General features: G+C 43.2%; 1 protein-coding gene across 8 annotated transcripts in view; it reads left to right on the forward strand.

Moving 5' to 3' along the window:
* Positions 1-1396: 1396 nt before the first annotated feature.
* Positions 1397-19642, forward strand: part of AAK1 (AP2 associated kinase 1) — a 172620-nt gene continuing 154374 nt past the window's right edge. For 5 of the 8 annotated variants that reach the window (XM_059405932.1, XM_059405935.1, XM_059405934.1 and 2 more), the window contains exons 1-2: positions 1487-1575; positions 1864-2264. In XM_059405932.1, the coding sequence (XP_059261915.1) occupies positions 2102-2264 (163 nt within the window). In that variant the 5' untranslated portion in view covers positions 1487-1575; positions 1864-2101. Of the gene's footprint in view, positions 1576-1863; positions 2265-19642 lie in introns of all 8 variants that reach the window. The other 3 variants (XM_059405938.1, XM_059405939.1, XM_059405940.1) reach the window with 1 other exon arrangement.

Below are 19642 nucleotides of genomic sequence, written 5' to 3' on the forward strand. Positions count from 1 at the left end.
CTCCCCCCCCCCCCTCCCCCTCCTCCTCCTTCTTCCCCCCCCCCCCCCGGAATACCTCTCCGTCCTCTCCTCAAATGCCTATTGAAAAAGTTCTGGGATGAATTACAAGCCAAGAGTGCTGTCGCAGAATTAGGCAGAGCGGGTGGAGGTGAGAAATAACCTATATTCGGGTGGTTAGAAAAATCATGGATTTTTTGGGAAGCGGGGGCAGGGATTTGGAACTACTTTCAGCATCATCCATTAGGAAATCTAGGGAAGGAGAAGGGTACTAACCGGCCTTCCAAATCTTCTAAATTTGGCAGATGAAAATCACGTTGTCCACCTAGTGGACTTGGGCACTCAGGCGATATCTGTATGTTAAACATCAAGGAGGAAATCTTGAAGTGAAAAAGAAATAACAGAAGATCAGCCTTGGGTTCCTGTGTGAGGGAAGATCTGTGAAGGTCAGGCCCACCCACACATCAGCAAAGGTGGAAGAATTTAGCGTCACTGTCAGCAGCCCAGCCCCGAAGTTTGGGATCAGAGCCAGCGATTTGGATCTGCTGGTACCCTAGAATTTGCCCTGCACACTCCCCTTAAGTTTCTCGGTTTGAGTCTCGCCTATAGATTCTCAGACGAAACACTGTCTTGTTAAGCTTTCTCACAGCGCCTAGCTCAGAGCTGACCGCTGAGCAGTTCTCAATAACAACTGGAGCAAAAACAGCTTTTGAGGTTGCGGGCAGAAGGGCACAGATTTCATTTCGGGTTGGCGTTCGGGTGTGGCCTTGTACCAACTGCCAGTGAAATTCTCCCGATCACCCCGTCTTCCACTTTCTGCCCAGGTGACGTCGGTGAGCCCCGCAGGACAGGCTAGGGGCTAAGAGGTTAAGCCGCGTCCTTCAGGTGTCAGCCTCGATCCTTTTGGAAACAACAACCCCCAGAATCCCTTGTGCAGGGAGGTCAAGCCGCAAATAAGATGGCCTCAAAAGGGTGGAACATGCAGCAGTTTCCGAGTCCCTGGCAGTCTCTCTACCGGATGTGTTTAAATAACCGAATCCCCACAAATGCACCACCCCACTAACCACCTTAGAGGCCAAGGAGGCCACCGCAGCCACCTCGCCCGCTCCTTCAGGGGCATCCTGGGAGTTGTAGTCCAGCCGCTGGGTTTCACCGAACTACCTTTCCCATGGTGCCATGCGGACCGGGCGATAAAAGTTCTTTTCCAAAACTCTTTCCACACTGAGACACCCCCCCCCCCCGGGTCCCCTTCTCTCCAACGACTCCTTTTCGTTTGTCGCGACTGAGCGGCAGCAACAGGAGGGCTTCGGCCCGTCGCCGCGCCGTCCCGAGAGGCACTTCCGGCGGCGGTTCACTTCCTGGTTGGGTGGATGGAGCCGGGCGGGAGCGCGCGCGGGGGAGGGGCGGCGGGTCAGTCTCCGCTGGGCGCTCCGGGGATCAGCTGGCGGGCGGGCGGGCGCCGAACGCGGCCCCGGCTCTCGCTGCAGCGCCGCCTCTTCTCCGCGTCGCAGGCCGGCCCGGCGGCTGTGACAATGTTGCAGGGCTGGTAGCTGGGAGCCAGCCACCGAGCCGTCTCAAGTGGGTGCCGCCGGGATGCTGCCTTTTGGGGCGGCGGGGAGACCCGGGAGGAGGGGGAGGCAGTGCCGGGCTCGGTCGGCGCTGGCCGAGGCGGCCGAATCCTTCCTTTTTCCGAGCCGCGGGCACAGGGGTCCCGGGCTCTGCCGGGTTTTCAGCCCCAGGGTTTTTCTTGCTAGGTAAATGCACGGAGCGTTTCCCCGGGATGATGGCTTTCGCTCCCTCTAGGACTCAGCGGTTGAATTCGTAAGTGTGTTACTGATTCATCCTCTCTCTCTTCTGTCATCACAGGTTTAAACTTACACGAATCGCTCTCTTGAGGAGGAGGGGACCGCGGCGCGATTGACACGCATATTCCTATAGGCATCCTCCCTCAGCCCCCACCCCCACGGCCGGATTCGGGTGGCTCCTCTCCGAGCTGAAATCTGAGAAGAAATCCTTGGATCTCTTGTTTTCTTTAAAAAAAAAAAAAAAAAAAAAAAAATCCAGAAACCGTCGGTATTTTGCTTTACTGCTTCCTATTCGCAAGATGAAGAAGTTTTTCGACTCCCGGCGAGAGCAGGGCGGCTCTGGCCTGGGCTCCGGCTCCAGCGGAGGTGGGGGCAGCACCTCGGGCCTGGGCAGTGGCTACATCGGAAGGGTCTTTGGCATTGGGCGACAGCAGGTCACTGTGGACGAGGTGTTGGCGGAAGGTATGATGGGACTCTTGCAGTGTGCGGTGAATTAAAATCTTATGCTGATGCAGCAAGACTGGTTTCTAGTTGTTCAGTGTATGAATGGGTTTTGACCAATTGACCCTCCCTTCCCTCTCCCCTTGCTCAGTGAATCATTGTCCTTGAGAAATTTAAAACTGAGATTTGGAAGTGACAGGGCTTGTGGGGTGGAAGAACGTTGCTGGAAATTGTTTACCTCGGTGGCCTTTCATTTTATTTCTTTAAAAATTGGCAAGCCAATTCTTGTCTGCCTCACTGAATTATAAGGATCAGATGAGAAAATGTATGTGTGAAAGTGTAAAGCTTCACATCAAAGAGGGTGCTGGGCTTGTCATCTTTCTTAAACTTGAAATTGTGATGTGAGGGCTGAAGGGTGGAGGTGGAGTAGCTTTAAGAAGAGAGAGGGGTTTCTCCTTCTACCCAACTTTCCCACTCCCAGGAGCAGGCATTGGAGGAAGAGAGGATTTTCAGAGAATGGGAATATGTTTTTCTAAGAGCCAAGGCTCTTAGTGGATTTGACTAGTTTTGTTTCCTGACCGAACTATAATCAGGTCCCCAGGATGTAGCCAAGATAACAGAAATTACACGAGATGAATGTGGTTATTTTGAAACCGGTCTACTAGGCCCCTCTGCCTCCTGTTTTAGTTTTTATTTTTATTTTTTAGCCGAAAGAATTACTTGAGAGTGGCATCTGATTTTTGTTTTTCCTCAATCGGAAAAGATATTTAGATCTGCTGTGTAAATTCTCCCCATGTGTGTTCATTTGTGTATCTATAGATATGTAAATATATATTTTTATCCCCCAGGCTTTCTGGAAATCTTTGCATGTATCTTTTGGTAACCTTAACCTCGACCTTCATAATTATGCCAGACTCCTACTTTTCACAGTCCATTGCCTGCCTTGTGTGCTTTTATTTTTAATAAAAGCAGCAGTTTCCTAGGGATGAAGCTATTCAAACTAATTGGATGGGGCCAACCTACTGTAGGTTGTGTTATTGCTGAGAGGGGATGGGGGGGAAGGGAGAGGCTTCTGTTAGGTCAACATGGTGGTTTTGGGGTGGACAGTTTATAAGCTGGAGAAGGAGCCTTTTTGCAAGCTCAGGTTGAAGCAAAGGTCCTAACCTGGGCCTGGGAGATGCCTGTCATGGTGATTGTTGCAGGCATGTGGGTTGAGATGAAGCAGCAGCTGTCTTTGGCTCTCAGCTTGTCCAAGTACTGGGTTCAACTTGGGCCCATTTTTCTGGGGTTAAGGTGAAAGCCTTTACTTTAAAAACGCTTAACAAAAAAAATATCTGACAATTAATGTCCTTGTGAAATTCTTGCTGTTTTCCATTCTTAGCACTGCTCTAGCTGGACTTAATCCGGGGCCTGAGTCACTGTCCCTCTGGATCTTTCCTTGTGGGCTTTGGTGCAGGATGGGAGATGATTCTGTGCCTGCTGCCAGATCTGCACCCTTGAGTCTGATCTGTGTCTTTCATCCCTGTGCCAAAGCCCTTAACTGCAGTGGGATGGAGAAATGGAGAAGTATGTGAGAGAGAAATCAGGAGGAATGAAGGGGCACAGAGCTCTTTCCTTCTCTTTGAATGGCTTCTGCTGACCCTATAGCCCAGGAGCATTTTGTTCAGCTGGAATATTGTCTCATTGTAGTTGGTGCTACCCTAAGCAGTGCCTGTTCTCAGGGACTGAATGATGGCGAGAGAAAAGGCAAAGTTGGTCTTTGTTATCTCGGCTATCTTCCTCTTCCCTGGAATTCATCCCTGAGAACTGCACATCATGCATTGTGATGTTTTTATATGGAATTAAGGACTTGCAGCTCTGCATTCGTTTATTCATTCATCAAGCAGTTGTAGCATATTTATGATGTGCCAGGCACAGTGCTAGGCCCTGGGGATATGACGTAAAACTAGATGCTATAGTTTACAGACTATGCTGAGAGATGGAAAACAGCCTGTTAGAATAGAGTGATATGTGCTGTCGTGGAGACAAGCTTAGGGTGCAGTGGCCCTTAGTTTTAGAGATCCAAGAATTGCTTTCTGCGGGAAGTGACTGACCAGAGAATGAGTAGGAGTTATGCAGGTGTGGAGATAGCATGGACCAAGACTCAGAGCAGCAAGAGAGAGTCTCCTGTAAAACTGGGTCTGGTGATACTGCTGTCTTTATATTCTTTGACTATAAGTGAGTTTGAATTTGTGGCTCTTAGAGGTATATAGCTATGTAGGAGCCTGTATATGAATTATTTATGTAGCATTTACTAAATAAAGGTACCACTACTAAATAAAGGTACTACTAAGTTCTGAGAGGCATAATAGGGAGATCTAAAGGGTGATGCCTGCCTTAAAGGAACTGCCAGTGCATTTGATAAGACGAAGGTACATATTCACACGTACAGTATACCATGGTTACCAGCACTGGCTCTATACAGTCAGGCAGATCGGGGTTCGAATTCTGCATCTGTCCTTTCCTAGCTGTGAAACCTTGGATAAGACATTTCAAATCTCTCCTGAGATTCTCCTGTTTCTCTGTGGCAGTGGTTCTTAAAGCATGGAGTCCTGGATCAGGAGCATCAGCATCATAGGGAAGCTCGTTAGAGATGCAAATTAGGCCTCACCCTGTAAACCACAAGGGTGGGGCTTGAGCAGATTTCTGGAGAGATTCTGATGAAAGCTAAAGATCGAGAACCCCTCTCCTTTGGCGTGGTCACAAAGATCGAATGAGGCAATGAATGTGAAATTATTTTTCAGGTGTTCAATGAGTGGTAGACATTATTTGCCAGCAAGATTTTATCCTATATATAGTTAAGGGGGAGTGGGGGGGAATGTGGAGGTTGGTTTGGCTATAGCAATCTGCAGCAATCCTTTTCCCCATGGTGGGTGGACAGAGTCAGATATTTTTCTGTGGAAGCCTCACTAGCTCCTTAAAGGGTCAACATATTTCGGGTGACCATGTTCCTTCCTGCACCTTTTTCTCTTTGAGTCCCCAGGCGTGGACCTAACCACCAGTCCCAGCCAGAGTTGTCCAAGGATGATGACAGTTGTGCATTGAGTTGCCAGGGCAATGACCAGATGGTTTGGGGAGGTTTGGGTGCGTTTTAAACACAGCACCACATCCCACCTGTCATCCCTAATTCTCTAAAATGGGTATCAGTCTAAGCTTTATAGTGAGGAGTGCAAGAGAGAGGTGCTGGAGTAAGACAGGAGAATGCGTGGGCTGCCATCCTCCATCAGTATCAGCTCTGCTTGCCTGCTCTCACTGACTGTTCACTGGGCACTGGGGTTTGTTTGGGGGAAATGAAGACTCTAGACCATGAGTTCAGGGGATATGGCTACTCCAGGCTGGGTATAGACGTGGGTATCTTCTCTAGCTTCCTCATGAGGATGCCACGATGACTTCCTAATCATGTCTGAGGTCATAGGTGTGTGATATCAAGGGAAGATTTGGTTAAGCTTCTGGAATGAGCTCAATGGGAAAATTGGAGCAATGCTCAGAGAAGGACTAAAGAGCTGTGCTTTTGTTATTTGTCCTTAGCTATATGAGGCCTTATGTCTAAGGTTTAAACAGTAAATGTTTGTTGAATACCTGCTGTGTCCAAGGCCACTTTCCAGAACTGCATCAGTCCTATATAAGATGGAGCATGTGCCCCATCAGAGTAGTTTCCTTACTTCCACTGAGGAAATCTAGGTTTAGACTTAATGAGAACTACTAAGTGAGTTTTTGTACTAGTAAACTTAAAAGTTTTTCTACCAATATCACAAGGTAGTGAGGTTTAAACACCTAAGACAAATATGTATACATGTATGTATGTCTGTGTACACACACACGTAGCATATGATTACTTTCTGTTGGTATTGATATGCAAATGTGTTCATTTAGTGAATGTTCGTTAGGCTTTCTTTGTGACAGACACTGCATTAGATTCCAGAATTACTAAGATGAATAGGTCATGGGCCTGGCTCTTAAGGAGCTCATAGACCAAGAAATAACCCTAAGATCAGGGTCTAGCACTTGGCATGGCCCTTGGTGTATAGTAGATGATAAAAAGATGTCATGAGGTGATAAAGGGAAAGGGCCTGGAGGCCAGGGTTTATAGATGAAGTGTGGTTTGAACAGGAATGGAAATTGCCCAGCAGATGGTCCAGATGAGGGTTACCCAAGGCCTTCCCAGCAGAGAGAGTTAGAATATGCAAGTGTATAGTGGTGAAACAGTATGATTCAGAGATACTGACTAGTGGTATCGTCTGGATTAGTACGAATTTCCTTTCCAGAAAGAAGAAGCAAGGAAAGAAGGACATGGAATGGTAGAGGGAATTCTTTTACATTTGTTCCCTGGCTGTTGAATTGCTGCTCACTTTCTTTGGTAGCCCTGGGTCTTTCCAGTAACTACTGATTAGCTCTCAGCTTGCCCTTCTACCCTCTGTGCCTCAGCCCTATGCTAATTGTGGGGCAATGGTGGGGCGGGTAGTGTTTGGGGGCAGGGGAGCTGTCTGGAAGTTTCAGTGAGAGGCAAGCAGCTTTAAGGAGAAGCAGGTGAGGGAGTGGGATGACCAGTGTTACAGAAAGGAGTGGATGGGGGAGAGAGTGAGGATGTGTGACCAGAGCAGAGGGTAGGTTGGAGAGAAAAAAAGAGGCAATAAGATTATGGAGAGCTTAAGTGCCAGGCAGAGAGGTTGGTTCTGAGCACCTGAGGTCTTCTCTGACGCAAACACCAATTTGATCCCTCCCACTTCAGATGTCTTTGCCTGCTGGGAAGTCTGGTTTTTTAGTGGCAACTGCAGATTTTCAGGGGGTGGCTTGTGAATGGTGTCTTCTTCCTGGCTTCGGGCACGATGACGGTTTTAGCTTTGCTAAATATAGCCAAATCTAGAATTCAGAAATGAAATCCAGAATAAGCAATTGCATGGTCAAAGCCTTGCCTTTGGTCTTTCTAACAAAGTCATACTCATTCAATGCAAGATGATGAAGATAAACAGTTTCACGTGGGTTTTGAGTGGGAGGAGATAAGGGGAGGCGTCCACTTGTACCTGAGCAGCTAAAGCTGCATGTAGAGTACCCAGGAAAAGCTTGATAAACATTAATCCGGGATCCGTGAGCCATGACTGCATCAGAGCAGTCATGGCAGTATTTGAAAGGTGACCCTCAGAGAGGGGCTCACACCACCAAGTACCTTCATTTTGTGCTCTTCAAAGGCTAAATGCTTTTCAAGCCTGCTTAAGAAATAACTGTGACATCTGCATCTGAAAGAGCCAAACAGTGGTAATAATAGGAATGGTATTGTCTATTGAAGTAGCATCTGGCACTGTGAAGTAGCAAAGAGTAGCCTTTGGTCTGCTTTTCTGGAGCTTTTTTTTTGTTATGGTGGAAGAAGCATTGCAGTCTAAACAGGGTGATCAGGGTTTGTTGGTCCATTCATTGCCGTATCCAGTAACCATTACTGAGCACTCACGATGTCCTGGACATCAGCCAGTGATAAATAAGACACTGCCTTGAGGAACTCCCAATGCCAGAACTTCAGATGCCCGAGCCAGTAGCTCTAAGTATGGGAGTGGAAGGTTATAAAAGGGGGAGGGCAACAGACCTGAGGCAGCAGTTAATTCTGTGGGGTCAGGAGTAGTTAGGAAAGCTAAAGAAAGGTGTTATTTGAGGTAGGCCTTCAAGAATAAGAATTTATTACTAGATGGACAAGGTTGAGAGAACATTCAAAGCAGAGAGAATACCATGGCCAAAGACAAAAAGCAGGAAAGTGCATTGCCTGCTGGGAGCTTTTTGTTTCGAGATAACATAATCTACCAATGGTCCAGGGCTGTGCTGTCCCGTGAAGTAGCCACAGCCACATATGGCTGTTTAAATTTAAGTTACCAAAATTAAAATTCAACTTTGATTCTGTAGGCACACTAGCCACTTTTAATTTGCTTAATAGCCACACGTGGTTAGGACCTACAATTTTGGACAGCACAGATAGAAAATATTTCATCATCATAAAAAGTTCTGTCGGTGTTGGTTTAGAGCAATGTTCGCTAAACTTTTTGCATGGAGTGGCACTGTCTAAATGGCATTATTTAGAGAAATAATGGAAGATTGGCTCCTGCCCTCTTGTTGACATAATGTGAGCAATGCACATGAAACAAAGGCACCCTCCAAAAGAGTGTGTGGTGTAGTCTCTCAATTCTGAAGGTGTTGAGGGGAAGGAGACCAGTGAGGTCTCCTGTTCTCAGTTAAACATTTAATCCCTTTATTGGATGTATGCCTTTTTGTTTATACATTATGCGCATGTCCTGCTTTCATTAGCTAATATCTGAAGGCACAGTATATACTTAAAATGAAGTTAATCATTTATGATAAGAGATGCAAATGTGTATTTTAAGCTCTCTGGATAGGTTTTGGTGCATTTCTTGTCATATCTTGTTTCTATATTGTAATGTGACTGATGAAAACTACACCAGGAACAAATAAATAAAACAAAACAAAACAAAACAAAACTACACCAGGAAGGACGCCTGGGTGGCTCAGTAGGTTAAGCTTCTGCCTTCAGGTCAGGTGGGATGGAGCCCATCTGGCTCTCTGCTCAGCGGAGAGTCTACTTCTCCCTTCCCTTCTGCCTGCTGCTGCCCTTGCTTGTGCATGCACTCACTTGCGTGCACTCTATCAAATAAGTAAATAAAATCTTAAAAGTACACCCAAATAGAAATGAGGCACTGCCATATTTTTGTTGTTTGTGTATGCGGTCTTTAATCTAAGGTATCTTTGCAGGAATCTTTTTAAGCCCCTTGTTTGCTTTGTGAGGGTTAATTCATTTCAAACAAATGTGATCGGTAAATCTACTTAACCAAGCACATGAACTGTAGTACATTTCATTCCACCTCAGCCTGCGCTACGGAGCTTCCATGCTTTGCTTATTCCTTTAGATTCGTATGAGACCCAGGCTGACATAGAGACTGGATGGGAACACTAGTGTTGGGCCGTCTAGTAAGTATTAATAAAGAGAAAGTCTTATTTTTTAAGATGATAATATAAGTGGAGAGTCTCATCCATATATTTGCCTTCCCAGTGGACTGTTTTGTGTACCTCTCTTTGGAGACTACTGATCGAGACCAGTGATTCTCAACCAGGAGCAGTTACCTCCAGGAGCAGTTACCCCCAGGTGACATTTAGTAATGTCTGGAGACATTTTTGATTGTTACAGGGTGGGAGGTAATACTGGCATCTAAGGGGTATAGGCCAAGGATGCTGCTAAGCATACCCAATAGCCCTCCCTCCCCACCACAACAAAGACTTCCCCAGCCCAAAATGTCAGTTGTGCCAAGGTGGCACAGACATGACGTGTTGACTGTTATTGGGGAAAGAGAGAGGAGTCAGGGATGGCTCAGAAGGGTCTCATCTGACTTTAGGCGAATCACTTGGTTTTTAAATTCATTTTCTCAGAATCAGTGAGCCAACAGTCTTTCTGTTTAACCTGTTATGGTTAAAAATCTTCATGTCTTTTCTATATAACATGTCTCCTTCCAGAAGTGAACCAGTGAACTACAGGAGATAGAATGGTAAGTCTTCGTAGGCTCTGGCCGAGGACGTTGTCACTGTACTCTACTGCTGACTGAACATGGAGTATGAACTTGAAACAATTCTCCTTGTATTCTCATTGCTCCTATCTGAGCAACCCAAAAGTATTGTGGAAGCATTTTCTGACATGAATTGCTTATAGGAAGGTTCAGTTGGGACGAGTTATTAAAAATCAGAATGTTGTGAGAGAAGATGTTGATAATCCTTTGCATAAAGAATTTTCAGGAAGAGTCTAGCACTTGCAATTAGGGATATTGGGTTCAAGTTTTTTGACTACTATCTGCTGGTGTGGCTTTGGGAACTCATTCAACCAGTGTGAGCCACTGGTTCCTCATTTGTAGTAACTGTCCTTCCTGCCTCTGTAGGGCTGTTATGACCATGAAACGGGAGGGCGTAGTTATGTGTAATGCACAGCGCAGAAGAGATAGCTTGGCCTGCCAGCCAGGAGCCACAAGGATAACTGAGCATCTACAGTATTTTCAGCTCTGTGATGCTGTGGCATACATAGAAATAATGGAAGATTGGCTCCTGCCCTCCTTGTTGACATAATGTGAGCAATGGATATGAAACAAAGGCACCCTCCAAAAAGGTGTGTGGTGTAGTCTCAATTCTGGAGGTGTCGAGGGGAAGGAGACCAGTGAGGAAATGGTTAGGAAACACTGAAGGTGGATTGTTCTTAACAGAGTTTTCTCTGGAACCCCTTCGTCGAGTAACCTTGTTTTTGGGAACATGTCTAGTTCTGCACGTTTGCATATGTTATATTCTTAGCAAAATTGAAGTGAGTATTGCAACATTTTTGGTTTCTTTTGAGGAACAAAATTGCCTACATAAATAAATCATATGTTCTGTGCTTATACCCAAAGTAAAAAAAAAAAAACAAACCCAGTTCGGGCTGCAGCATTTTGTGCCTCCTTACCCCCCTTCCAGTATCTTTAGTATTGCTAGACTGCTGTCTTTATTTTTAGAGTATTATGTATACTTTAAACAATCTCCGTTCTTCTTGTTGAGTTATGAACAATTGTTAGGGAAGAGGAGTCCTTCTGAGTGACGCTTTCACCTTGGCAGAGAGAGAATTCCTTAAGTCGGAACAAAGTTGAAAGAGTGAAAATCTGGAGTTTCACTCAGGACCTGCTGTGAGTGAATCAGCCTGAACTGGTCAGTTTTCTCCTTGGGTTATGAGTTATCCTTGGCAGACAGTGGATGGCAATGCCAGCAGAAGCTTTGTTATTCCTGATTTCTGAAGAGCCGAGAGATAATTGGATGAAAGAGTTTATGGCATCCCTATATTATCATCATAGAAGGCCAAGCATAGCATTGATGTTAGATTATCATTTGTAATTATAATGATCGTAAATAATGATGCCTTTCATTAGGACTTGAATCCTGGAAAAAGCAATATGATGCCGTGTCATTTTGTTGCTGCCTGTTTTTGAGGATGCTTACAGCTATTGTACTGGGACCTTTAGGATGAGAGAGAGATTATTGTCCCTCTGGTACAGAGCATGACTTTGAGAACAAAATAGAGACTATTACCCTTCGGAACATGAAAAAAAAGAGGACTCTGGCCTCATCTGTTGGGCCTCTCTTGGAGGATTGGGGCTTGAGCAACATTTACAGAGGTGGCAAGTCTCCTGCTGTTCCCCCAACTCATCATTTTCCCTGGTCAGTGAATCTTGTTGGTTCAGGAAGTGCTGATTATCTTACTGGGTTGTTAGATTTGTTTAGTTTCCCTTGCTTTGCTCTGTTCCTCAGACCTTTGTTCTCTACCGTTTTTAGAAGCCTGAACATCTCAGTGGTGGGGATTTGGCAGTGCTGGGAGAAATAATTCCATCTGACCTTTTGACTATGTATAATCTTGGTTTGAGCAGAAGGGGTAACTCAGCAGTGATTGAGGAAAACCTGCTATCTGTCCCCTGTGCCCCAGAAAAATGGAAGCACTGTGATGTTCTCCTTAGAAGACTTCTGAGGTTAGTCCCATGTGCAGTGGTTTAAAAGCATGGGAGTTGGAACTAGGCAGCCCTTGGCCTGAATCCTAGACCTGTGATGTTGGTCAATGAAGATCCGGCTTCATTTATAAAATATGGATAATACTGTAGGTGGTTGTAAGGATTAGATGAAATTATGCAAAGTGCTTAGCATAATGCCTAGCATATAGTTAGCGGTCTATAAATGGTAACTTAGTATGTGAGTGCATGAATTTTGTTTTTATCAGGCAATATTTGTTTTGCTGCGTGTATAACCTGGTGAAGTTAGTGTCTTGGAGAAATACATATATATACACACACATACATACACACATATTATCTATCAATCTCAAAAGTAGAAATGCGAGTTTTAAGTATCTTAGCTAGGGGCACTTGGGTGGCTCAGTCTTTAAGCATGTGCCTTCGGCTCAGGTCATGATCCCAGGGTTCTGGTATTGAGCCCCACATCGGGCTCCCTGCTCAGTGAGGAAGGAAGAAGCCTGCTTCTCCCTCTCCCACTCCCCCTGCTTGTGTTCCCTCTCTCATTGTGTCTCTCTCTGGCAAATAAATAAAACCTTAAAAAAAAAAAAGGTATTGGGGCACCTGGGTGGCTCAGTGGGTTGAGCCTCTGCCTTCGGCTCAGGTAATGATCTCAGAGTTGTGGGATCGAGCCCTGCATCGGGCTCTCTGCTCAGCAGGGAGCCTGCCTCCCTCTCTTTCTGCCTGTCTGCCTCTCTGCCTACTTGTGATCTCTCTCTCTGTGTCAAATAAATAAATAAAATCTTAAAAAAAAAAGTATCTTAACTTTATAAAGGAACTCAAATTATTTAAATGAATGCTATACTCTGTAGATAGATAGATAGATAAAGATGAGGAATAAGGAGAAGAGAAGGAATCTCAAAGAAATATTGTGGTTTTGATTTTTTTTTTTCCTGCTTGAAAGCCACCTGTGTGTTGGAAAATTTCCCCAACCTTTGATGTTATTATTAGTATGAAGGGCCTCTCTGCCCCTGAGGAACGCCTGATCCCAGCTGCCTATCCAGCTTCAAATTCTTCAACCCAAATGCTCTAACACAAGTTATCTGCTTCATTCAGGCCTGTGCCCTCCTTCTCCCCTTGTACCATGGATTTAGTTCTTTCCAGTGCTTTACCACAGTGCTCCCTCTACCTGGGATCCACTCCCCTGCCCTGCCCACCTACCTGAATCCTACCTAACCTCTGTACTTCACAGTCTATCCTGTTGTCCTATGGTTGCTTGTCATTCTTGTTGCTTTTGTTGGCGCTTTGGGTTCATAATCTCAAAGTTTTGTTTTCCTATTTATCTATTTCATTTGTAACTACTTTAAAGTGTTAGATAATCCTTAGGAAGCAGGATGTAAACCTTAGATTTATTTTGTATCCAGTTTAGGAATGCAACAGTACGTACTGGAGAATAAATTAACTGAAGAAATAATATAGTAAATCAATACTAATTCAGATTTACCGGGTAGGCACTACAGGCCAAAGGAATGTGATATATACAGACCTCTCTATTCCTATTCCAGTAGTATAATAGATCTGAAGTGTTGACCTTATTAAAATGATAAGAGCGAACAAATCTTGTAGGTTTTTGGCAAAGTTGAAAAATAACAAAAATTCAAAGCAAAGTAGAGCACCTTCCAGAAAATCTTGGAAATCTCTTTATTGATTATATTCAATTATGGGTACCTAATTCGATCAATCTCAGAAGTAGAGATGCAAAGATAAGTATCTTAACTACATAAAGGAACTCGAACTATTTGTCTATATTGTGAAGATGGAGAAGGTTAGGTCAAGTATCAAAAACTCAGAAGTAACTAAAATTTGTCTTTAAGCGAGGCATGCATTAATTTTCTAGCTTGTGGTAGTTGTTGGCCTGCAGTAAATTAGGACAGTGATTTTCAACTTATATTTAGTGTAGTGAGCATGGGAGCAAAGGACATGGGAAAGGAATATATAATTTGAAAAAGCACAGACTAACCCCAGGTCTAGCTAGGAAAAGAGGTACCCAAAGAGAAAGGGGAGTGGTGGTATACCCTCTTAAGAGGTATATTGTAATCTTCAGGAGTTGAGGGAAGGGAGGACAACGAGACTTAAGTTGATCAGAGAGAATATGGTTTTGTTTTGTTTTTGAAATATTTATTTATTTATTTAGAGAGAGAAACACCACAAGCAGGAAGGGCAAAGAGAGAAGGAGAGAGAGAATCTCAAGCAGACACCACCCTGAGTTTGGAGCCTGATGCAGGGTTCAACCCCAGACCCCAAAATCATGATCCGAGCTGAAACCAAGAGCTGGGTGTTTAACCGACTGTGCCACCCAGGTGCCTGAGAATCTTGTTTTTAAAATGTTCATAAATACAGCTCAGCAGCTTGGTTATAAATTGAGTCTAGAGAGGTGGTACCTAAAATTGATCACTGTATGTAGCTCTTAGAACATAGATAGGCACTTATTTCTCCCTGTTCTTGTTACTTTCAGAGAGAAGCAGTGAAAAGGGGGATCATCAGTAACTCTTGCCCAGTGGTTTGCCCTGTGAGTTCTGTGACCTTGTTGAAAGATCAGATCTTGGTGGCTCTCTGACCTATCATGAGAATTCACTTAAAAAAAAGTTAATTTGGGATAATGTAGACTTTCTCAGAAAATGAAGTATTCTTCTTTTAAAAACATAGTTTTAGATTATTAATATGTTATGTTAGTAATATAAAATGGGTCATTTAAATGGCTTACGCAGCAATTTTGGAGTGATTTTAAGGGGATATGATAGAATAATGCCCACGTCTATATATGCAAGTTCTGGTTCAAGGTTTAGCTCATATGAACAAATAACTATACAAAGTAAGCGAAATAGATTGTGTAGTCTCTCTCAGTGATCTGGGACACATGACTTAACCTTCTGTGTGTTTTTCCTTGTATAAATATGGAGATCACTGGGTAGTCTCAGGGATATCTTCTAACTAAAAGACATGATTTTTAAGTTCTGTAGTCTCTCTTGAGACTGAGAGGGACAGTGGCATGGGTTGGTTAGGTTGGGGTGTTATATAGACTTGTGTAGCTGGGACTAAGACAACATTCCTGAGATGGGTTGTTAATCTTGGCTTATATGTATGAGCTGCATTGGGAAGTGTCATTATTAGTGGAGGCAAAAGATTTCCATTCCTTTTCCATTTACCCTCCTCCCTATCTCTCCTTTAAACTTGAAAAATTAATGTTGGTAATTAGATGTTGGAGGTGAGAGGAAGCTAGGTTGAAGCTTGGGCATCTGGCTTAAGTGACTGGGTTGATAATGGTGTTAACAAAATGAAGAAAGAACAGTGTGTGAGGGAAAGAGAATGACTTTAGTTTGGGACTTTTTAGAGTAAAGCACCAGTGAAAATCCAAGGGTGGGTACGGTTTAGGACATTGGAGGGTAGGGCTGGCCTGGATTTTAGAGAAAGGTTTGGTGATTGTTGTCCTGTAACCACATGATACTAATGAAAAGTGAAATGGAATGAGATCTCACAGGGAGACCATGTGGAAGAGAGAAGCGGACTATGGGTAGGTAGAGGAAGAGAAGCACACCTGGAGTACAATCCAAACTCCTCACTCGGACCTGCAAACCCCTTTGAAGGCTTCTCTCTTTCTCCACCAAAATCCAATCCTCCGTGCTCTTCAGCCACAGCGATTCCCCTTCATCTCTTTCGAGCACTGAACGTTGTTTCCTCTTTGGTATCTTAGGCATGGCTGGTTCTTTTGCCTGGAATGTCTTTTTTTTTTCTTTTAAAGATAGGAAGAAATGAAGGACGCTAGGAAAAAAAAAAGAACAAAGGAAATGCAAAGGAAGGAAGGAAATAAAATGAGAGGGAAGGAAGGGGGTAGGTACTTGTATAGAAAAATATGTTAAAATCTATTTTTAAAGTTAAGTAATTTTTTTTGAAGTATAACGTAATTACAGTGTTATATTAGTTTCAGGTGTACAACATTGTGATTCAACAATTCTGTACATTACTAAGTGCTCATCACAGTAAGTGTAGTTGCCACCTGTCACCTAGCATATTATTGGCTATATTTTCTATGCTGTACTTCTCATCTTTGTGATTTATTTTATAACTGGAAGTTTGTACCTCTTGATCCCCTTTATCTATTTAACCCCCCCCCCACCACCACCTGCCTGGCAACTACCAGCTTGCTCTTTGTATTTAAGAGTCTGTTCTTTTGTTGGTTTCTTTGTTCATTTGTTTTGTTTTTCAGATTCCCCTTGTAAGTGAGATCAGGCAGTATTTGTCTTTCTCTGTCTGACTTATTTCACTTAGCATAATACCCTCTAGGTCCATCTGTGTTATTGCAAATGTTGTTGCATTTTTTTCTGCGGTGGAATCATATTACATTATATATATATACCACATCTTTATCCATTTATCTGTTGATGGACCTTAGGGTTGCTTCCATATCTTAGCTGTTATAAATAATGTTGCGATGAATAGGGGTGCGTATATCTTTTTGAATTAATATTTTTGTTTTCTTTGAGTAAACACCTACTAGTGGAATTACTGGATCATAGGGCATTTCTTTTTTTAATTTTTTGAGGACCCTCCATTCTATTTTTCACAGTGGCTGCACCAATTTACATTCCTGCCAACAGTGCACAGAGGTTTCTTTTTCTCCATATCCTCGCCAGCATTTGTTATTTGTTATTTTTTATTATTATTTTAGCCATTCTGACAGGTCTAAGATAATATCTCATTGTGGTTTTGTTTTGATTTGCATTTTCCTGATGATTAGTGATGTTGAGCTTTTTTTTTTTTTTTTTAAGTACCTTTTCATGTGTTTCTTGGCCATCTGTGTGTTGTCTTTGGAAAAATGTTTATTCAGATCCTCTGCTCATGTTTTTACTTGGATTTGGGGTCTTTTGGTGTTGAGTTATAGAAGATCTTTATATATTTTGGATATTAATTCATTAGCAGATACATCATTTGCAAATATCTTCTCTAATTTAGTAGGTTGTCTTTTCGTTTTGTACAAAACAACACAAAAGCTTTTTATTTTGGTATAGTCCCAATAGTTTATTTTTGCTTGTGTTTCCCTTGCCTTAGGAGACTTATCTAGAAAAAAATATTGCTGCAACTGATGTCAAAGAAATTACTGCCCATGTTTTCTTCTAGGAGTTTTATGGTTTCAGGTCTCATATTTAGGTCTTTAATGCCTGCAATGTTCTTCTTCCTGATCTCTCCATGGCTGACTTCTTGTCATTCAGACCTCAATTAAATCTTACCTCAGAGAGAACTTCCTTCACCAACCAATATAAGGAACTTACCATGTTTTATTTTGCCAGGTAGCCTGTATCAACTGATTTCTTGCTTATTGTTTATCTCCCTCCCCAGGAATATCACCTTTGTGAAAGCAGAGACCTTGACTTACTTATTCATTGTATATCCCCAGTGCCCTGTGTAGTGTCTAGCAAATCTGAGGGGCTCAGGGACAACCACTTCAAGGAATGAATGAACAGATGAAGGAGGCAAAATGATTGGAGATACAGATGTAGAACCAGGAGATACTAAGTGATAGAAATGAATACTAAGTAGATTTAAAAGGAGGAAAGTGTAGATTCTTTGGGGTGTTAGAAATCAGAAAGGTCATGATAAGAATGAAAGGGTGTTTCTTGGCTTTGGAAATATGGAGATTACTTATGAGCTTTGTTAGAGCAGTTTAAGTGGAGCAGTGGTGTGGAGTGGAGTCAGAAAGCAGTGATATGAGTGAATGGAAAGTCAGTTGGACGCTGAGTCACAGAGGAATTCATTATTTTTAATGGTGGAAGAGCATCTTGAGTATGTTAAACAGGGAAGAAATAGCCAGTAGTAAGGAAGGGGTTGGGAATATAGTACAGGGGAAATTATTGATGGAATAGGACTGAGGAGTTGGTGACAGGTCATGGATAGAATCCTAAACTCAGGTACAGGAGAGGACTTCGGACAAGAGAAAAGGCACTTCATTCACTGACCTGGAAGGACACAGGAGAAAGAATGGGTACAGAAGATAGAAATTTATAGGGTTTGACGGGTTGAGGGAGTTCTTGCCTCATGGCTTTTGTTTGTTTTTTCTTCCTTTTTTTTTTTTGTTTTTTCTTTTTTTTCCCCACCCCTCCTGGCTTTTGTTTTCTAGCGAATGCTATTGGGTGGAAGTTGAATTGGGGTTTATAGAAAGTAAGGAGGATGGGGAGAAATTGCTAAAGTTTTTGAAGAAAAGGGCCGACAGGCTGAATAGAGGAGTGGCCTGATCATTTGGAAAGCCCATTTGAGATGACTCATCATGGGAAGACAGGTGTTCCCAACCCCTGAGGGTTTAAGAGTTTTGAAAGTATACTATTTTGGATAGGACTCTTTCTGAGACAAATGATATATTTCCTGTCTTCTAGCTTATATAACACAGTCAGCATGGTATAGGTAGAAAGTACACCTGCTCAGAACATGTCTGGTGACCACCATGCCCTATACTGTGGACAGCTTACTTCCCCACCCTGTCCATCCGGGTCCTTGTTTGTAAAACAAGGATGACATGATGGTGACATTACTTTCCAAGTCTGACACCTCACCATTCTTTTATTTCTCAAATGCATTGTTATTAGGTCTATTAGGATCTTTGCTTGCTTGATATGGGCAAGACCATTTGCTCCTGAATAAACTGCTCCTGGCTTACACTGCTTACAGAATTTTATGTTTGTGCCTTATTGTGTTTTTTGGTTCCTTTCTTTGGAGACTGTCCCTCCTGACTTCTCGCTGCTATCCATGTGCCTTCCTGAATTAGTGCCTCTCTAATTTGTCGTTTTTAATCTGCAGTGGACCCGGAAACCAGATGACTAAGCCTATTAGAACCGCGTGCCCCAGTGAAGAGGCTGTGAGTGAGAGTTGGAGGGTCCTGTCTGTGACTAAACTACAGGTGCTGCAGAGCATGGGCTTTGTCTCCCGTTGGCACAGAAATTAATTTTTATGCCTCATGTTCCAGAAAGGTTGAGTTCTGAAGAGATAAACGAGTTACCATTTGATAGTTCTTTTTTTTTTTTTAATTTATTTATTTGACAGAGAGAGATCACAAGTAGAGAGGCAGGCAGGGGGGAGGGTGAAGCAGGCTCCCCGCTGAGCAGAGAGAACCCGATGCGGAGCTCGATCCCAGGACCCTGAGACCATGACCTGAGCCGAAGGCAGAGGCTTTAACCCACTGAGCCACCCAGGTGTCCCACCATTTGATAGTTCTTATTAATTAAATGTGCTTAGAAGCATTTGTCTGAAAAGTTGAGTATCAGTGCTGTAGGGACTTACCCTATTTCCGTTTTCCTTCTCACTTTCTATCCCTTCTCGTCCTGTCTCCCACCTACCCTCCTCAAACACACAAGGCCCTTCTCCACACTTTAAGTGTAAAGCAGTGTTCTACGCACTGTTACAATACTGTCTCAGTCTTTCAATTACCATTTATTTGAAACCACAGAGAAGTTTCCAGGATTATAACTCACTGTTCAATGCTGTGTATGTTTGTATCTCAGTAAGGGCCCTGCTATAGACTCTCTACTGGTGTTTGGTGTTGGGGGCTGGAAGACTTGAAACAATGAAATGAATGCCAGTTCCTTGTATGACGTGTAGTTGATGTGGAAGAAAACAATCATGATGTCATAAAATATATTTAAAATTTTTAAAATTTAAATAATTTCTGCACCCCATGTGAGGCTCGAACTCATAACTCTAAGATCAAGAGTCGCATCCTCTTCCAACTGAGCCAGGCAGACATCCCTCATAAAATATTTTTTTATACAGGTTACTCTGTGGAGATAGTAGAATAATTAGAAGAGAAAATTAGACAAA

The sequence above is a fragment of the Mustela nigripes genome, chromosome 7 (assembly GCF_022355385.1).
Source record: "Mustela nigripes isolate SB6536 chromosome 7, MUSNIG.SB6536, whole genome shotgun sequence".
NCBI lineage: Eukaryota > Metazoa > Chordata > Mammalia > Carnivora > Mustelidae > Mustela > Mustela nigripes.